Genomic DNA, 18,081 nt, shown 5'->3' on the forward strand with positions numbered 1-18,081 from the left:
AAACAAAACATTAAACTAAATTAGAATAAAACAGTATCAAAAGGTATGAGTTACAAGCAATTGTTAGAGAAATGTATAACCAAAATGCATAAACTCGAAAGAAAAAACTAGCAATTAAATATTCAATGAACAAACTAGAAAAAGCAACAGTAATAATCTAATCAAAGTAGGAAAAAACAACTCTAAGAAATTCAGGAGAGGGCTGGGGTAGAAACTGTAATGGTTATGCAAAAAGACTTTCATGCCTGAAGCTCCAAAGTCCTAGCTTCAATCTCTTGCACCACCATAAACTAGACTTAAACAATGCTTTGATTAAAAAAAGAAAAGAAAAAAAGAAAAAAAATTCAGGAAGACAAGTATTCTTTAAAGTACAGTTTAAGATCCTTGTGGGCAGGGGTAGATAGCACAAGTTATAATGCAAAGAGACTCTCATGCCTGAGGCTGACTCTAAAGTCTCAAGTTCAGTCCCCTGCACCACCATAAACCAGAGCTGAATAGTGCTCTGGGGTGGGGGAACAACACATATATCCTTGTGTTACACACTCTCTCAGTGAATCCTTCATCTTCCCTTCTAGCCCTTCCAGGAGCTATCACAGTTCTGCTTCCCCCCTCCCCCTGTCCAAGTTATCTTTTCCTTTTCCAGAATTAGTCATATAATATGTACTCTTTTATGAAAAGTTTCTATCAATACAGTGTTTTTTAGAATCATCCATACTTTTAAGAAATCACTTAAAATTAATTTACTAATGTAAATGAATTTACCTACCATGAAAATGACTATCAAGATGAGACAGATGCCCACTATGATAAGGAAGGGAATTAAGTAGTATTCTAGGGGAAGAGTAAACTCTGGAACTAATATAATGTGGCCCCTAGAAGAAAGAAAGAAAACACACACGCTTAGAAATACTAAGATTTGTCAAATTATGCTGATAATTTTTTTAAAGTACAAACCCCCCACACACAAAATTTAGACATCCAGGCTTCTAGACATATTTCACTTATCAACATACAGCTACCACTCATTTAAGGGGTACTTCCCCCCTTTCAGCTTATATGTCAGCTTATATATGTCAGAATAACTTACCTATATGATTAGAGTAAGTTCAGATGAAATAGAGAAAAATCAACCATTCAATATTTCCTGTATCCACCCTAAGTACTATATTTACTGAATTCAGAAACCTGGCAAAAAGTGTGCACACTTTAGTTTGTAAGGTTAGCGCTAAAATCAATGGCACCACCTTGGTAGCATGTCAGCAAGAATCTTCTTCACTCTAGGTCAGCAAGTCAGTGTGCCTGCTTTGTTAAGCACACAACCCAGGTTTCAACCTGGTCCCACAGCACTAGGGAAAGCTTTGGTGATGTGGTATCTTTCCCCCTCTCTTTTTCTGTCTGAAAATTGGCTCAGAGCAGTGAGACCCTGGCAGTCAAAATAAATAAATAAAATAAATAAATAAAAAGAATCTTCACTCCAAGCAAAATACTGTTCATCAGTCCTGTTATGGAAACACTATGGAGCCAATACTGATGAAAACATACACCCTTCTCCCCGCATGCTTTATGTGAACTTGAAGCACCAGCTATGGCACACACAGCCCTGGTACTCTGTGAAATATGGAGTGGGAAACTCATAAAGGAATTTGCGAGTTGAAGATCTCTCTATTCTCCACTGTGTACTTGGGAAAAAACTACAAAAATGTTATGTTGCGGGGGGGGGGGGGGAGATGCTAACCACATTAGTTATTGGGATATACTAGTGCAGATTGGCAGAGACTTGTGAAGTGAAACTGGGATCAAAATAAACACACTATTTGTGTGGTGTGAATAATATTAGATGGCAGCAAAATCTTGCTTTAGAAAGTATCAAATTGGGGCCAGGTGATGGCGCACCTGGCTTAGTACATATGATCTAATGCGCAAGGGACCCAAGTTCAAGCCCCCTGGTCCCCACCTACAGGGGGAAAAGCTGCAATGTCTCTCTGACTTTCTCCCTTTCTATCTCCCCCTTCCTCTCAATTTCTGGCTGCTTCTATCCAATAAATAAATAAATAAAGATAATAAAAAAATTAGAATGAAAATATTAAACTGGCGGAGTTTACAGTTAATGATACTTAGATACTTTTCCAGATTTGGAAGCTACTCTCTTCTCTGATCCAGCTGTCTAGTCCTATTTCCAACTCTGACACCATCTTCCCCAGACAATACCTTTAGCCCACCTACATGTTATCTGTCAGGCTCAGGCAAAAACTAGTAATGGCATGGTCCCCTTGGAATATTCCTAAAATGCACCTACTAGCTTTTTTTTTTAACTTTAAAAAAATTTTTTTTTATGATCTTTATTGGATAGAGACAGCCAGGAATTGAGGAGGAGGGAAGCAAGAGAGGGAGAGAGACAGAGAGACACCTGCAGATCTGCTTCACCACTCACAAAGCTTTCCCCCTACAGGTGGGGGCCAGGGGCTCGAACCCAGGTCCTTGTGCACTCAACCGGGTACAACACCACCCGGCCCTCTATCTACGAGCTTTTTCCAAAATGGAAACCCTAAATCTCATCTGCTATATTCTTGCCTTTAGGTTCCTGACTATTAAACAATTTGTTCTGCTTTAGATCTTAATGCTTTTTCAGCCACCAAGTTCCTACCATGATATCAACTTGACTTCCCTGAGCAAACGACCCCACCAGTGTGTCCTGGAACCCCCCTCCCCCCCGCAGCCCTACACTATTAGGGAAAGATAGAAACAGGTTGGGAGTATGGATCAACATGCCAACACCCATGTCCAGCAGAGAAGCAATTACAGAAGCCAGACCTCCCACCTTCTATACCCCATAATGACCCTGGGTCCATACTCCCAGAGGGATAAAGAATAGGAAAGCTTCCAATGGAGGGGGTGGGATACAGAGCTCTGGTGGTGGGAACTGTGTGGAATTCTACCCCTCTTATCCTATGGTCTTGTCGATCATTAAAAAATCAATAATAAAAACAAAATCCTCAGTGTGGAGAGGGTCCTGTGTAGTGGCTGTGCCATAACCAGCTGCTGCACTGTACTCCACAGCTTCACAACTACTTTCTCCCCACTGTTTAAGGAGTTAAGCCAGGTCCTGAAAACACCAGGGTGAAATGAAAAACAGAAAGTCTCATTATGAATGGAAATGAAAAACAGATGGATCCTTCCACCACCACCCTCCCATAGAAATGTTTAACAACACGGTGCCTAAGGAAAATAGCAGAAGGGCAAATTATTTCTACTCCAAAGTAACTGCTAAGCTTTTCATGCTGTGATTCATTACATTTATACCCAAGAAGCTTTATCAAAGTTCACCAAAATCAAATAAAAATGATGAGGCTGGGAATGTGTCCTGGAGCTCCGCTTCCCCAGAGACCCACCCTACTAGGGAACGAGAGAGGCAGGCTGGGAGTATGGACCGACCAGTCATCGCCCATGTTCAGCGAGGAAGCAATTACAGAAGCCAGACCTTCTACCTTCTGCAACCCTCAATGACCCTGGGTCCATGCTCCCAGAGGGATAGAGAATGGGAAAGCTACTGGGGAGGGGGTGGGATATGGAGATTGGGTGGTGGGAATTGTGTGGAATTGTACCCCTCCTACCCTATGGTTTTGTTAATTAATCCTTTCTTAAATAAAAAAAAAATGATGAGGCTGGGGAGTCGGGTGGTAGCACACCAAGTTAAGTGCAGGTGGTGCAAGGCGCAAGGACTGGCATAAGGATCCCAGTTCGAGCTCCCAGCTCCCCATCTGCAGGGGAGTTCATTCACAGGCAGTGAAGCAGGTCTGCAGGTGTCTTTCTCTCCCCCTCTCGATTCTCTCTGTCCTATTTAACAACAACAATAACTACTACAACAATAATAATAATAAAAGACAACAAGAGCAACAAAAAAGGAAAACAAATTTTAAAAATATATATAAAATAAAATAAACGATGAAGCTGTTCCTCCATAACCTGAGTATTTTCCCAAAACTACTAAAATGGGGGGGGGGGGTGTATCTTAATCACTCCCTAGCTGACAGGATGATAAAAGCTTTATCTGTAGTTTTGTAGCTTTACATGACTCTAGAGTAACTGATATGCTGTAGGGAAGATAGCATAATGGTTACTCAAAGAGACTGTCATGCCTGAGGCTCCAAAGTTCCAGGCTCTATTACCCTCCCCCGCCCCGCCCCGTACCACCACAAGCCAGAGCTGACCAGTGCTCTGACAAAAATAAAGTAAGTAACATGTGTCAGTATAAAAAAGTGAAGAGCAGCAGATCTGATTGGCTCTAAAGGATACTATCTCTTCTAGCATGAGGCCAGCTATGTAAATAATGTCCTTATTGGCACAAGTCCCCGAAACACGGGGCTGAGATACATATGACAGCAGTGCCACTTTTAAGTACAACAGCCTGTCCGCGGGGTAGGTGCAGGTCAGCATAACCACCCCAGCCCTCCCTGCTATAGAGAGCACCTTATCTAATGACTTTTAATACAATTAAAAAATTATGCCCCCTAATTTAATAAGACATTATGTGCATATGACTGTGAACAGCTTAAAATACCAAAGTGTACAGGATACTGGGGGTCGTGTACAGCAAATGATTATTTGAAAAAGACTTTCATGTCTGAGGCTCCTGGGCTCCAGGTTCAATCCCCAGCACCACCATAAACTATAGTAATATGGGGGGGGGGGATGTAATAGGGAAAATGAGAAAAATGGTAAATAAAAGATCTTTTGCCCTTGATGCATTTTCAAATTCAAGCATTTACGGATTTCTCCCCTAAATACTTAGACATGAATTTTCTTTAGCCAGTTTCCTCTTTTCACAAATGTATATAATAACGAGTAATAATGGACTCTTAAAAGGTTGCTGTGAAAAAGTAAGTGGATTACAAGTGTAAAAACCTTGCCGAGTGTCTGAATTCTCAAGAAATACTCATCAAAAGCATGATCCTGCCAAAGGTTTGGGGAATCTGTTCAATGGAAGAAACTCTCAAGTGCTTCTTTAAGATTACTGCCTTCTTCAAGAGTTGAGACAGGCCTTACATTAACTTCAGCTTATTGGTGTCTTAGTAATCAGATTTTTTTTTTTTTGTGGGTGAGAGGTTCACAAAGGAATTACTGCAAATTAAACATTTTAAACTTGGTAACAAACTTTTGTTTTTGTAAAAGTAAGCCACTCAACAGTTTTGAATTCTGTGCTTATAAAATGGGAAAATATCTTAATGAAAAGTATCACATAAATGTAAAATCCAATTAATTTTATTAAACTATAAAAGAGAAAATTTTGTTATCTTTTCAGCAATATGGATATTGCTAGCATGAATATATATTTTAGAACATAATCAAATAGAGGAGACAGTATAATACAGTAGATTCTTATAATCAGAATGACTTAGGAAGAGCAAAATAAACAACTCTGATTTTAATTTATATGTAATTCTACTTATGATAAAGAATTTAAACAGGATGATTATTTTTATAGACTACTTACCCTTTTTCATAAATGAATTCATCTTTCAGAGAATTAGCTGAAGATTCACCAATAAAAACAGATGGAATGTCAATTTTCTTTAGTGCATCAACTGTATAAAATAACAAAATTATTCTTAAAAAATCATAGCATAGAATCAACTTAGCTTCCTTCATAAAAACTGGAAACAATTACAGTCAACCTGACTGGCCATACTGTTCAATTTTTTTCGAATTGCAAACTTACTATCATCAAAGTAGTCAAGAAAGATTACTACATTTACAATAACAAGGGCTCACATTTGACATATGCACATTACCATTTTATGATACTGAAATGTAATTCTGAATTTTTTATATTTCCATTTGATTATTCCTCTAAAGACATTAAAGAAAAGGAAGAAAATTTGAGTTCTGTCTCCACTTTTCTACAAACTAAATTCCTACTTAACAATAACACCCATTTTTTACATACCCATTCCCAGGACAGGCGTAAACCAAAGAACATCAAGAAAGAGCACTCTACTTATCTGCAGTTCTCCAGAGGAAGGGATGACTAGAGTTGAAAAGGGCATAGAATAGTAAAGCTGGGCAAATTGCTACTTCCTCTTAAGGCTGCATGGGAAAACTCTGTGCTTTGATTGGGCTCTTAAAAGATCTGACTTTTACCTATCTACAAAACCAAAGCCAATGCCAATAAAGGAAAATCTTGCAAAAATTACCCATTACTCAAAAAAAAAAAATCAATAAAAACATTCTTAATATCCCTGATTTTCTACTGTTCTTGCTATTTTTAATCTAAGCTAAATTAACAGATTTGAATTTAGAGCAAGTTCATGGGGCCAGGCAGTACAGCAGACATATTACAATGTGCAAGGAAGGCCCAAGGTTCAAGCCCCTGGCCCTCACCTGCAGGAGAAAAGTTTCACATGCGGTAAAGCAGTGTTGCAAATGTCTTTCTCCATCTCTATTTCCCTTTTCCCTCTTGATTTGTCTCTATTAAATAAATAATATCTTTAATTATGTAAAAAAAGTTCATTTGCTTCCCTTTGGTATATTTTTCATAATAACTGTGTTCTACATTTCTTTCAAAATATATAATCATCAAAGCACAAGGACCAGCATAAGGATGCCAGTTTGAGCCCCTGGCTCCTCACCTGCAGGGGAGTCGCTTCACAATCTGTGAAGCAGGTCTGCAGGTGTCTTTCTCTCCCCCTCTCTGTCTTCCCCTCCTCTCTCCATTTCTCTCTGTCCTATCCAGCAACAATGACATCAGTAACAACAACAATAACTACAACTATAAAACAGCAAGGGCAACAAAAGGGAATAAATAAATTTTAAAAATACATAATCGTTATTTATTTTAAAGGGGGTACAAATAAAGAAGTGTGGTGGTCTGGAATGTGTTGCAGTGGACAAAGCATTAGGCTCTTAAGCAAATCAGCAAACAAAACAAAAGCCTTTCTTCCCAAAGATAGAGGTTTTATTTGAAATAACAATCTTACAAGTTTCAACAATACATACGTACAATATGTAACCACCACCACTATGACCAAGACACAGAATGTCCTATCACACACACACCCCTTTTACAGCCAACCCCTCTACTGCTCCCCTGCCTACAGCCAAACCAACCTCAGCCCCCACTGATGTGCTTTTCTCTAATCCTGGTAAAAGACATGTTTTTTAAACCTTGGTATTCTTCATAGAGTAGCCTTTATTTTAAGCTTCCAAATTGTTGTGTCTTATGAAAACCAATTATGATCATTCATTCCCACATACCCCTCCCCTCAACATAGACTGACATACACATATTTCATTTAAGCCTCAGGAAGGAAGGCAGGAATCAAAGTGGTTAAGATGCCTTTTTAAAAGGTTTATTAATTTTCACGAATAAGAGGAAGAGATCAAAGCAATGTTCAGCTCTGGAGAATGGTAGTGCTAAGGACTGGACCAGAAGTCTCTGGAGGCTGAGGTATGAAAAATCTGATGGTCACCACGTCATTGTCTCCCTGGCCACCAAAATGTTTAGTAAAGGAGTGTTTTTCTCACTTTCTATAGCAATACAATCAGTGAATACTAGGACTGTGGGAATGGCCAGGGATTGAATCCAAAAACTCAAATGAGTAAAGCATGCAGCTTACCACTGAGCTAAATCCTTGGCTCAAATACTTGTTTTCATTCAATGGGATGACAGAATAATGGGGTTAGGGGAGCATAAGCTTTTGAAAATCACTGATAGACCACAGGTACCTTATCATGCAAATAGAGAAACATCTACTTCACCATCTTTAATAGCTCAGGATATAATGCTATACAGCCAGGTATATTTTATGAGGGCAATCTCTATTTTGTAAGAGATTTCTATTGCATGTGGGTTAGAGTTTATTTGAAACTATACTGTACTGTACAATGTCTTACTCTTGTCAAGTGCATGAACCAGATCTGAACCTGGCCCCCACTGCACTGGAGGAAGCTACAGTGTTTTGGAATATCTCCCCCCCTTTTTGTAATTTTTTTATATTTATTCATTTATTCTCTTTTTTGTTGCTCTTGTTTTACTGTTGTAGTTACTATTGTTGTTATTGATGTTGTCATTGTTGGATAGGACAGGTACTAAGGTAGAACGTACACATCATTCATATGTACTTAATGATTTCATATCCTACTTCACATAGAGGTTTTTAATATTTATTTATTTATTCCCTTTTGTTGCCCTTGTTTAATGTTGTAGTAATTATTGATGTCGTTGTTGTTGGATAGGACAGAGAGAAGTGGAGAGAGGAGGGGAAGACAGAGGGGGGAGAGAAAGACAGACACCTGCAGACCTGCTTCACTGCTTGTGAAGTGATTCCCCTGCAGCTGGGAAGCTGGGGGCTCGAACCGGCATCCTTATGCTGGTCCTTATGCTTTGTGCCACCTGCACTTAACCCGCTGTGCCCTCCCCTCCCCTTTTTATCTGAAAAAGCAAACTTGGAGCAGTAAGGCCCCAGTGATGACAAAAGAGAAAAAAGTAATAAAAGGTCTTCATTTTTATTAACGATACTCCTGTAAACATAAGGAGAAGCTTTTGGTTTACAATCATTTCCAAATGACATCACTTTAGCCAGAGGGTTAACGAAAAGGAGGAAATGAAAACATCAAGAGTCATCTTGGAAACTGCAACATCAACTAGTGAAAAACCAATCTAAACATGTTCTAATTCACAAAATTCTTTAAAAAAAAAACAAAACACTAAATTCTATTTCTGATCCATGACTCTGGCATATGCACTGCCAAATAGTCTACGTACCATGACGTTGAGACAACTTTAAACTCAAATGGCCAGCCCCAACCTCTCCAGAGTCATAATATCCAATTGCCAGATTAGTACTTGGGCTTTGATTGAAACAGGTGTTTCAATCAAGCTCCATGTTTCTCAAACAAAATTTCAATGTCTCTTTCTTAATTCAGATGTACAAGTCTTTCTCTTGGAGTCTTTCTCTTGAGACCTTTGCCCAAATGGCAATGCCTCAGAGAAGCCTTGTGTACCTCCTTCTCCTACCTGACATTCTACATCTTTACCCTGATAAGTGTTTTTTTTCTTCATAGCACTTACCACTATTGACAGAGAATAGTCCTCTCTGGCTATGTGTTCACTTCCTCTCTTCCAATCTAGAGTGTAAGAATAATAACAATGATGACTGAATAAATATTAAAGAATTATTAAGAACCAGGCAGTCTTCTGGATATTTTCAATGTCTTCATTCATTCAATCTTCACAATTACCCAGCAAACTAGGTATTATTATCACCTCCATTTCACAGATCAGAAAAGTGAGGCAGAGATGTTAAGCAAAGAGCTAGCTCACTGTCACACAGCGAGCAGGAGGTACAAGCTGGGATTCAGTAAGGTGTCCACAAATATTTGTCAAAAGAAGTAAGCAAGGGAGAAGAGATGGAGCAAACTCATATCGATAACTAAGCCTGACTATGCACTTAGGAATCCGCAGAATTGCGACTCAAACGTGAGGCTCATTCCTATCTAGGCTCCTCCTCCCTCTACCATGCCGTGGGCTTCCTGATGTATTTTCATCCTTCCTATTTTCACACCCTATCAAGTCCAGTAATATAAATCCACATTTCCCAAGTCTGAAATTGATGGTCTTCCCACCATATTCTGCTGCCTTCTGAGGATGACAAATGTCGATGGCTCACTAGTCAGTTCATCCCATGTCCTGGCTAAAATAAAATGTGATGGCAGAAACTGTCCCGAGACACTGAGGAAAGGGAATTTTAGTTTCTAACAGGAGGTATCTGGCTTGTTAAAATAAGAGAAGATTCTGTTAAGTTTTAGTTTTGAGTGATCTGTCAAACAGGAGAGAAGAAAAGTGATACCTGTACTTACTGTCGTTGGATCCCATGCTAATGAGGTCATCAGAATCAACATTGTGAACTATGGCTGCTTTGTATCCTGCCCTCTGTGCGTTCAAAACCTGCATCCAAGAAAGCACTGGTGTGATAACCAAGAATATGCTCCATTATAAAATCGCAATTTTTAACAAGCAAAACTCAGCCAGTCTATTCCATGTTTCTAGTACTAGATTATATATACCTTTCAATGCTTTAAAGTATACTCTTGAAACCTGACGGGTGATTTGCAATTCAATACCAAGTATTTTTTATAGGTATCTTCTTGATTTCACTCAAAAAAATAAGTGAAATGAGAAGCAAATAAAAAATACAGGTGAGTGCTAAGATACAAAAAGAATTCAATGCAATAAGCCTACCTAGCTCTAAAGAGGTAGAGACTTGCTGTGATTAGGTCAAGAGACATTAGCCCTGAGGAATTCAAATGTACCTCCACTTGCCAGTGGGATAAACTTGGGCAAAGCATCTTCTCCCTTAATCTTCTGCTTCCTCAACTTTAAAATGGGAATACTTTCAAATATTATCAAGTATCATAGTGCAAATACCATGACTGACACATAGAAATTAGTCAAGCAAAAGTTACTCCTACTTCTGTGATTATCAACCGTATACTTAAATAAATACTTAACACAGGGCCGGCTACTCTAATATTAGGAACAACAGCAAGAATATTGATCGTTGAACATTTTAGTGATACAAGGAAAGATCACCACAAACTTTTTTTTTTTTTTTTTTTGTCTATGAGTGTCAGCTTTATTTCCAAGGGGATTTTTCTTAACCAACTAAAACTGAGATCTCATAGCTTCTTCCCCTAAATATTGTCATTTTTCTAAGGAAATAAAAATCGCTTACAATTAACTTTATAGTTTCTAAACCTTTCTTTATTACTGCCTTTATTTATTATTTATGCACTAAGGAACTATTTATGAATCATACAGCCCAAGAAGTATAGACTACACTTTGTTCTTACTTAAACTATAGCTGATTGAGACTGCAATTTTTTTTCTTTTTTTAATTTTTTTAAATCTTTATTTGTTGGATAGACAGTCAGAAATTGAGAGGGAAGGGGGTGATAGAGAGGGAGAGAGACAGAGAGACACCTGCAGCACTGCTTCACTACTTGTGAAGCTTTCCCCCTGCAGGTGGGGACCAGGGGCTGGAACCTGGGTCCTTGCGCACTGTAATGTGCGCTCAACCAGGTGCACTACCACCTGGCCCCCATGGCTATTTCTTTATCCGATGCTTAATGACAATTTAAAAAAAAAAAAAAACTATTCCCCAAAAGCTAACCAGGTAGTGAAGGAAGAATGTTTCTATCATATTTTCAAAAAACTGTTCCCACAGATACAATTAAATAAAAAAGTAATTTAATATATCAACAACTATGATTCTCTGAAAGTATAAAACAAACTTTACAGTTCTTTTTAAAAACCCACGAGTTCACATGGTCATTGAAACTGCTTTACTTAACCTATCTCCCTGCAAAGGGCACATGTACAAGATCACAAGTTTGGACACAGAGAAAGGGAGTCTCAGAAACCACGATAACTAATGAAAAATAAATAGTTCAATTCAGCAAGTATTTGTAGGGTTTATATGTGATCACTCAGGTAAATCCAAACAGTCGCCACCCTTAAAGAAATCTCAGCACTCATAGATCTCCAAATTGGCCAGGTTCTCCCTTGCCTGTGTATTTGCACGTTACTTCCATCATCTGTGCTTGGAACAGGCTTTGTCTTCTGCATGTCTAGGAGGCGCTCAATTCTGTCAACTTCATGAAGCGTACCTGTTCTACATCTGTCCCCAAGCAGCCATGTAATTGATCCCTGCTTAGAATACTGACGTCAATTTGTTTATATTCTTTTTTTTTTTTTTTTTGCCCTGCCTTCAGGGTTATCGTTGAGGCTCGGTGCATACACTGTGAATCCACTGCTCCTGTCGGTCATTTTTTTCATTGTTTATTTTGGATAGGACAGAGAGAAATTGAGAGAGGAGGGGAGAGAAACACAGACAGACACCTGCAGACTTGCTTCAATTCTTGTGAAGCAACCCCCTGCAGGTGGGAAGTCGGGGGCTCAAACTGGGATCCTTGCGCGTCTTTATGCTTTGTTATGTGTGCACTTAACCCGGTGCACCACCGCCCAGCACCGTTTATATTCTTCTTAGAGATCTGATCCAGTACCCTATATCACATTCTCTCACACACGTACTTTTTCTAGAACAAATGCTCAAAGAAGTATTCTTAAATCTCCATCTTTCTGTGTGTGAATTTTTCTGGAAAAGGGGCAAAATAAACAATGATTTTACATGAGGCTTTTCAATTTCTCATATTGCTAGGAACCATGAAGATAAATTAATGAATTTAAACAAACTACTATGTGTTAAGTAAATCTAAATAAAAGCTTATTAAAACTGCAAGAAGCAGCTAAGGAGAAATGTTTCTTTCACACACTGAAATGTAATTGTTTCAATGAATACAATATAAAATTTTCACCTTTTTAAATTTATTTTCCCTTTTGTTGCCCTTGTTTTTTTATTGTTGTTGTTACTGATGTCGTCATCGTTGGATAGGATTGAGAGAAATGGAGAGAGGAGGGTAAAACAGAGAGGGGGAGAGAAAGACAGATACCTGCAGACCTGTTTCACCACCTGTGAAGTGACTCCCCTGCAGGTGGAGAGCCGGGTTCTGGAACCGGGATCCTCACGCTGGTCCTTGCGCTTAACCCGCTGCGCTACCACCCAACTCCCTACAATATAAAATTCTATCAATAGCAAAAGCTGTCCTGTTATAATTATTATAAGATAATAATTTTTAATAATAATTATAATTATTATAATAATAATTATAATAATTATAATTATTATAAGATAATAAAGCTAAAATAGAAAACTGCTAACTCAGAATAATTCCATAAGTACAGTGTGAATCTGTAAAAACACAGAAACATGTTTTCAAAAATTTAACAAGGTTTCCCAGGGTTTTTACTGTTTAATTGATTTCCAAAAAAAAATTTTTTAAAAAAGGAACGAAAATCAATCAAGGAATACATCAGCATATGGACCAACAAGGATGTGATACAAACAAGGAAAATTTATCCATGTTTATGAACTAGAAAACTTATGTGTCAAACTACATTTTTAACAAAGCAACAGCTGGCACTTTTAAGAACATATGATGCAGAAGTAAAACCTAAATCACTTAGTAAGCATGTGAAAGGTTTGACATTCATAAAATCCAACTGAAAAACACATGGTATCCGAGGAAAGCAAAAAACTGAAAGAATCATGAACAAAAAGCTTGTAGAGTAAATAAACCAAATCCAAAACAGGCAACAAAACTGAGATGGTATAAAAAAGCCTCTACATTGCTAATCTGCCTTCTTAAGAAGTTGGATGGGAAGCTTCATGAATGATGAAGCAGTGCTGCAGGTCTCTCCCTTTTTTTTTTTTAATTTTATCTTTATCTATTGGATAGACAGCCAGAAATCAAGAGGGTGATAGAGAGGGAGAGAGACAGAGAGACACTTGCAACACTACTTCACCACTCGCAAAGCTTTCCTCCTGCAGATGGGGACAGAGGGCTTGAACCCGGGTCCTTGTGCATTGTAATACGTGACCTCAACCAAGTGAGCCACCACCCAGCCCCCAGGTCTCTCCCTCTCTATTCCCCTTCCCTTTCAATTTCTCTCTATCCTATCAAATTAAAATAAAGTTAAAAAAAAAAAAGGTGAATGAGCACTAGGGATAGTAACAGGCAGAGAGTATGGATGGATCGACCTGCCAATGCCATGTCCAGTGGAGAAGCAATTACAGGAGCCAGACCTTCCACCTTCTGCACCCCAAAGAATTTTCATTCATACTCCTACAGAGGTAAGTGTTAGGGGAAGATAACCAAAGGGCTCTGAACTCCAATTCTATCAGGACCCAGAGAGAGAAGAGGAGGGGAAAAAAAAAAACAGAAGGACACTCAAGGAGTAGGTTTGACTTAGGAAGAAAAGGTGGGATGATGAAAAAATGGATATATATATATATACATATATATATATATAAATAGTCATACAGATATAGATAGATAGTTATAGAAATAATAGTCAACCCGTATCTATGATCTTGGAAGAACTAATGTAGTTTCCAATGGAGGGAATGGGGACAGAGAAATCTGGTGGTGGGAAAGGCATAGAATTATACCTGTTATCTTTAATTTTGTAAATCACTATTAAATCACTAATAAAAAAATAAACTAAAAAAAGAAGTTGGATGAGAGCTATTAGCTCAAACCGTGATAAATGCAATAAATATTTTTACGTCTAGTCAACAACTTTTTAAAATTTTTATTAGCTTTTATTTACTGGACAGAGACAGCCAGAAACCTAGAGGGTAGAGAGAGATAGAGGGGGAGAGAAAGGGAGACAACTGCAGCACGGCTTCACCACTTGCAAAGCTTTCCCCCTGCAGATGCGGACCAGGGGCTCAAACCCAGGTCCTTCTGCATTGTAACATGTACGTTCAACCAGGAGTACCACCACCTGGCCCCTCTAGTCAATGAATCAATTGTAACTAAATTAGGTAAAGCAGGTAGCACCTACCCAAGAATTCTAAGAAAATACGTGATTGCTGACTTGTTTTGTATATAATACTGCTAACGGAAGAGTCTTTGTAATAATACAGGTTCAACAAAAAAAGCCCTGGACATGACACATCGGTTTATTTCCAGACTGAACAAACTGATAGTACAGGACTGACACTAATAAAATAGACCATAGGAGATGAAAAGTTGATTATGTGGTCAAGATGATCATGAGGAAATAGCATTTAAGGAACATATGAGTGCAAGGAAAATGTAAATATGAATTTATTATTATTTCTTAGAAGCAGAGAAACTCAGAAGGGAGGAGGAGATAGAGGGGGAAAGAGACAGACACCTGCAGTCCTGCTTCACCACTCCTGAAGCTTTTCCCTTACAGGTGAGGACCAGGGGCTTGAACCAGGTCTTTGCACATTGTAACAGGCGCCACTGCCTGGCCCCTACATGAATTTTAAGAATACATACACCAAAGAGTTTTACTGATAGAAGACGGCTCTATGTACTGAGGTTTTACATATGTACTACTACCTCTAATAATACAAGTCTACAATTTAAATATTTTTTCTAAATTTTGGAAATGATAGACTTCTACAACTGTCCTAAGGTCACATTTAATGCTGAGATTTGAGCTCAACTTTACATGATCAGATAGGGAAGTGCGGAGTTTGTGGTCCAGAAGGTGGTGCTGTGGATAAACCATTGCATTCTCAAGTGTGACGTCCTGAGTTCAATCCCTGGCAGCACATGTACCAGAGTGAAGTCTGATTCTTTTTTCTCTCTCTCTCTCCTCCTATCTTCTTTATGAATAAATAAATAAAATCTTGAGAGAGAGAGAGAGACTGAGAGGGTCCATCCTAATCTCTGCTGGCCGGCCTGTGGTCTCCAGGGTTCACTTGTGGACCAGAGCATCCTAGAAGTCCCATCCTCCAGTGAGGGCCTCTGTGGCCCTTTGCACAGGTGCTTCTGGACATCCCCACAGCTGATGCCCTGTCCCAGACACCCCGCTTTACAAATAGCCCACCCCACCTGCTCTGATGGTTCCTTCCCCATTGAGGGTTCGGTCTAAGGGTTGAAACGAGCTCTGTCCAGTTCCCTCCAGCCTGGGTGCCAAGCCTCTGCTTCCCCTGGAGTCCAGCTGGTCAGCTGAGCTCAGCCTGTGGGTGGCCACCTGCCCCCACTGAGTGTTCCCTGCCATTCTAGGTATCAGCCAGTGTCCCTGCTGGTGGGGCTGTGGCCGAATCTGCCACCAGCTGCACCCCTGCGGCAGCCAAGGAGAAGAAAGTCTAAAAGAAGGATGAGTCTGAAGAGTCGGACAACGACATGGAATTCGGCCTGTTTGATTAGAGCTCCACTCCCCTGCAAATAAACAGCCTTTTCCAAATAAATAAATAAAAACAGGAGTATGGAGTCTCCTGATGAGTCAACATGAGAACTGAGATTGCTAGTTTTACTTAACAATTCTACAAATTTCTGGGAAGAGTCACTGAACTGAGAAGTCATCAAGAATAGGGCAGTATAACCATTATACTATCTTCCCACCCTCTACTCTAGTTTCTTAACAAATGCTCAACAGAATCTTCCATCTTTTTTGTTTGTTTAATTTATTTGTAGAAAGAACCACAGCACCAATCACTCTGGCATATTCCATGTCAGAGACTGAACTCAGGACCTCATCCAGGTTCAATCCTTTATCCACTACAACACCTTCCAGGTTGCTAATCTTTTCTTTCTTTCTTCTCCTTGCTCTTCCTCCTCTTCTTCTTCTTTTTTTTTTTTTTTTTTTTTTTTTTGTTTTGCTTTGCTTTTTTCTCTTTTCTTTTCTTCCTTTCTTTTTTTTTTTAACATGAGTACTGCTCAGCTCTGGCTTATGGTGGTGCTGAGGGGATTGAATCTGGGACTTCAGAGCCTCAGGCATTAGAGTCTGATTGTGTAACCACTGTGCTATCTCCTTCATGTTGTCTTCTTTTTGTGTGTCTTAATTGTATGTGTGTGAAATCAAAGCATTGTTCCCTCATATTTATTTATTTACCACAGGGACTTGGTACTTGTATGATGAGTCCACCACTCCTGGCAACCATTTTTTCCCTTTAAAAAAAAAAAAAAAAAAGACTAGTGCAACATTAATCTTATACACAAAACTTAGTATTAACCAAGGAGAGAAGTGCTAAAAAAAAAAAATTGTAGAGTTCATAGAAACTGAGAAAGAGAAAAGCTGTGGTTGAAATACTTGTGGTAAATTTTATGGGACCAGTTATATTTTGAGAAGAGGAACTTTAGGTTAACTGTGATAAAAAGCTGGGGAAATTTTTTCAAATGAGAGGATGAAATAACAAGATGAAAGGGAACAAAACAGACAAAGCATAAAAAAAAGGGCCTAGGCGGAGCTACGAGCAGCAGATCGCTTTCTCTCCTCTCCTATCCTCTCCCGGATCAACTAGGAATACCAAAGGAGACCACCCGGACCAAAACAAGACAGGACTAGAATGACCACAGGAACCCAGTAAATCACCCGTGAGTACAAACACGCGTGGCTGGTGACAGAGAGGAGAGAGGGGCCTAAGGAGAGATTAAGTGACTGCTCACAGTTCAACAGTTTGTCAGTGGAGACACCACCTCCAGTCTGCTCCACCAACAAGGGGACAGCTGAAGGGAGGAAAGGACTCCCCAGAGACTCACCAAGTGCAACTCTGAGTCTCCATTGCTACTACCCTCAGAATCTGGAGCAGCAACAGGGAGGGACACCAGGGCACAGAGATCTAACCGGGAAACTCAGGAGAAGACCTATACCTCTGTGGCATAGCTGAGGGGCTGTGAAAGTCTCTTTGCATAACCACTGGATTATCTCTGCCACACCCTGCTTTATTTCTTGGTCAGGAGTCAGTGATTAAACAAAGAAGCCTATTGATAGTTTAAAAGCCCTCAGGCTCCCATAGCCTACAGGGGGAAAAAAAAAGGCTTTTACACCACTGAACTCCAACTCAGGGATTGAAAAAACTGTTAACTTATATAAAATGGTTAAAACAACAAGAAAAAATATTGGAGACTCGAACCAGGACAAGAGTCCAGCTAAAAGTCCTCCAGAGGGTGAAGCACAAAACAACGAGTTCAACATCCAAACATTAGCCAAGGAAATAATAACAGGAGTGAGTAAAGAATTTGAAAAAATTGTAATCAGAAATGCAGGAACAACAAATGAGAATATGGAAGAAAATTCTAATAATCTCATGGTTATTAGAGAGCTGAAAGCTGAAATCGCTGAGCTAAGAAGGCAACTAGCTGAACAAGCTAAAACAGTATCAGAGCAGGGCAACAAAATAGATGAACTCCAGAAAGCAGTAGAGGGCAGAGAGAATAGAATCAATGAGGCTGAAGACAGAATTAGCAAGATTGAGGATGAATTAGAGACAACTAAAAAAGAAGTAAGAGATCTCAAAAAGAGATTAAGAGATGCTGAAAACAACAACAGAGTCCTATGGGATGACTTCAAAAGAAACAATATACGCATTATTGGCTTACCAGAGGAAGAAAGAGAAGGGGAGGAAGAAAGCATTCTCCAGGCCATAATAGCTGAAAATTTCTCTAGTCTAGACAACACCAAAGACATAAAGATTCAAGAAG

At 39.2% G+C, this 18,081-nt stretch overlaps 2 protein-coding genes and 1 non-coding gene across 7 annotated transcripts in view; 2 read left to right on the forward strand and 1 right to left on the reverse strand.

The window, feature by feature from the left end:
* The window catches only part of PFN2 (profilin 2), a 39,170-nt gene extending 23,312 nt beyond the window's left edge, over window positions 1–15,858 (forward strand). Inside the window, exon 4 of the mRNA XM_060197536.1 lies at window positions 15,664–15,858. The gene's annotated coding sequence lies outside the window, so the exon portion shown is untranslated. The remainder of the gene's footprint in view (window positions 1–15,663) is intronic.
* The window catches only part of RNF13 (ring finger protein 13), a 79,171-nt gene that overhangs the window by 14,222 nt on the left and 46,868 nt on the right, over window positions 1–18,081 (reverse strand). For 4 of the 5 annotated variants that reach the window (XM_016185989.2, XM_060197534.1, XM_060197533.1 and 1 more), the window contains 3 exons: window positions 9,856–9,943; window positions 5,492–5,582; window positions 767–872 (listed from right to left, as the gene is read on the reverse strand). In XM_016185989.2, coding sequence (XP_016041475.1) covers window positions 767–872; window positions 5,492–5,582; window positions 9,856–9,943 — 285 coding nt within the window. Of the gene's footprint in view, window positions 1–766; window positions 873–5,491; window positions 5,583–9,845; window positions 9,944–18,081 lie in introns of all 5 variants that reach the window. The other variant, XM_060197535.1, reaches the window with a different exon arrangement.
* LOC132540630 (small nucleolar RNA SNORA52) lies at window positions 15,309–15,436 on the forward strand. Its single transcript, XR_009551820.1, has one exon. It is a non-coding gene; the product is annotated as a small nucleolar RNA SNORA52 (small nucleolar RNA).

Source organism: Erinaceus europaeus, chromosome 9 (genome assembly GCF_950295315.1).
Source record: "Erinaceus europaeus chromosome 9, mEriEur2.1, whole genome shotgun sequence".
In the NCBI taxonomy this organism is placed as follows: Eukaryota; Metazoa; Chordata; class Mammalia; order Eulipotyphla; family Erinaceidae; genus Erinaceus; species Erinaceus europaeus.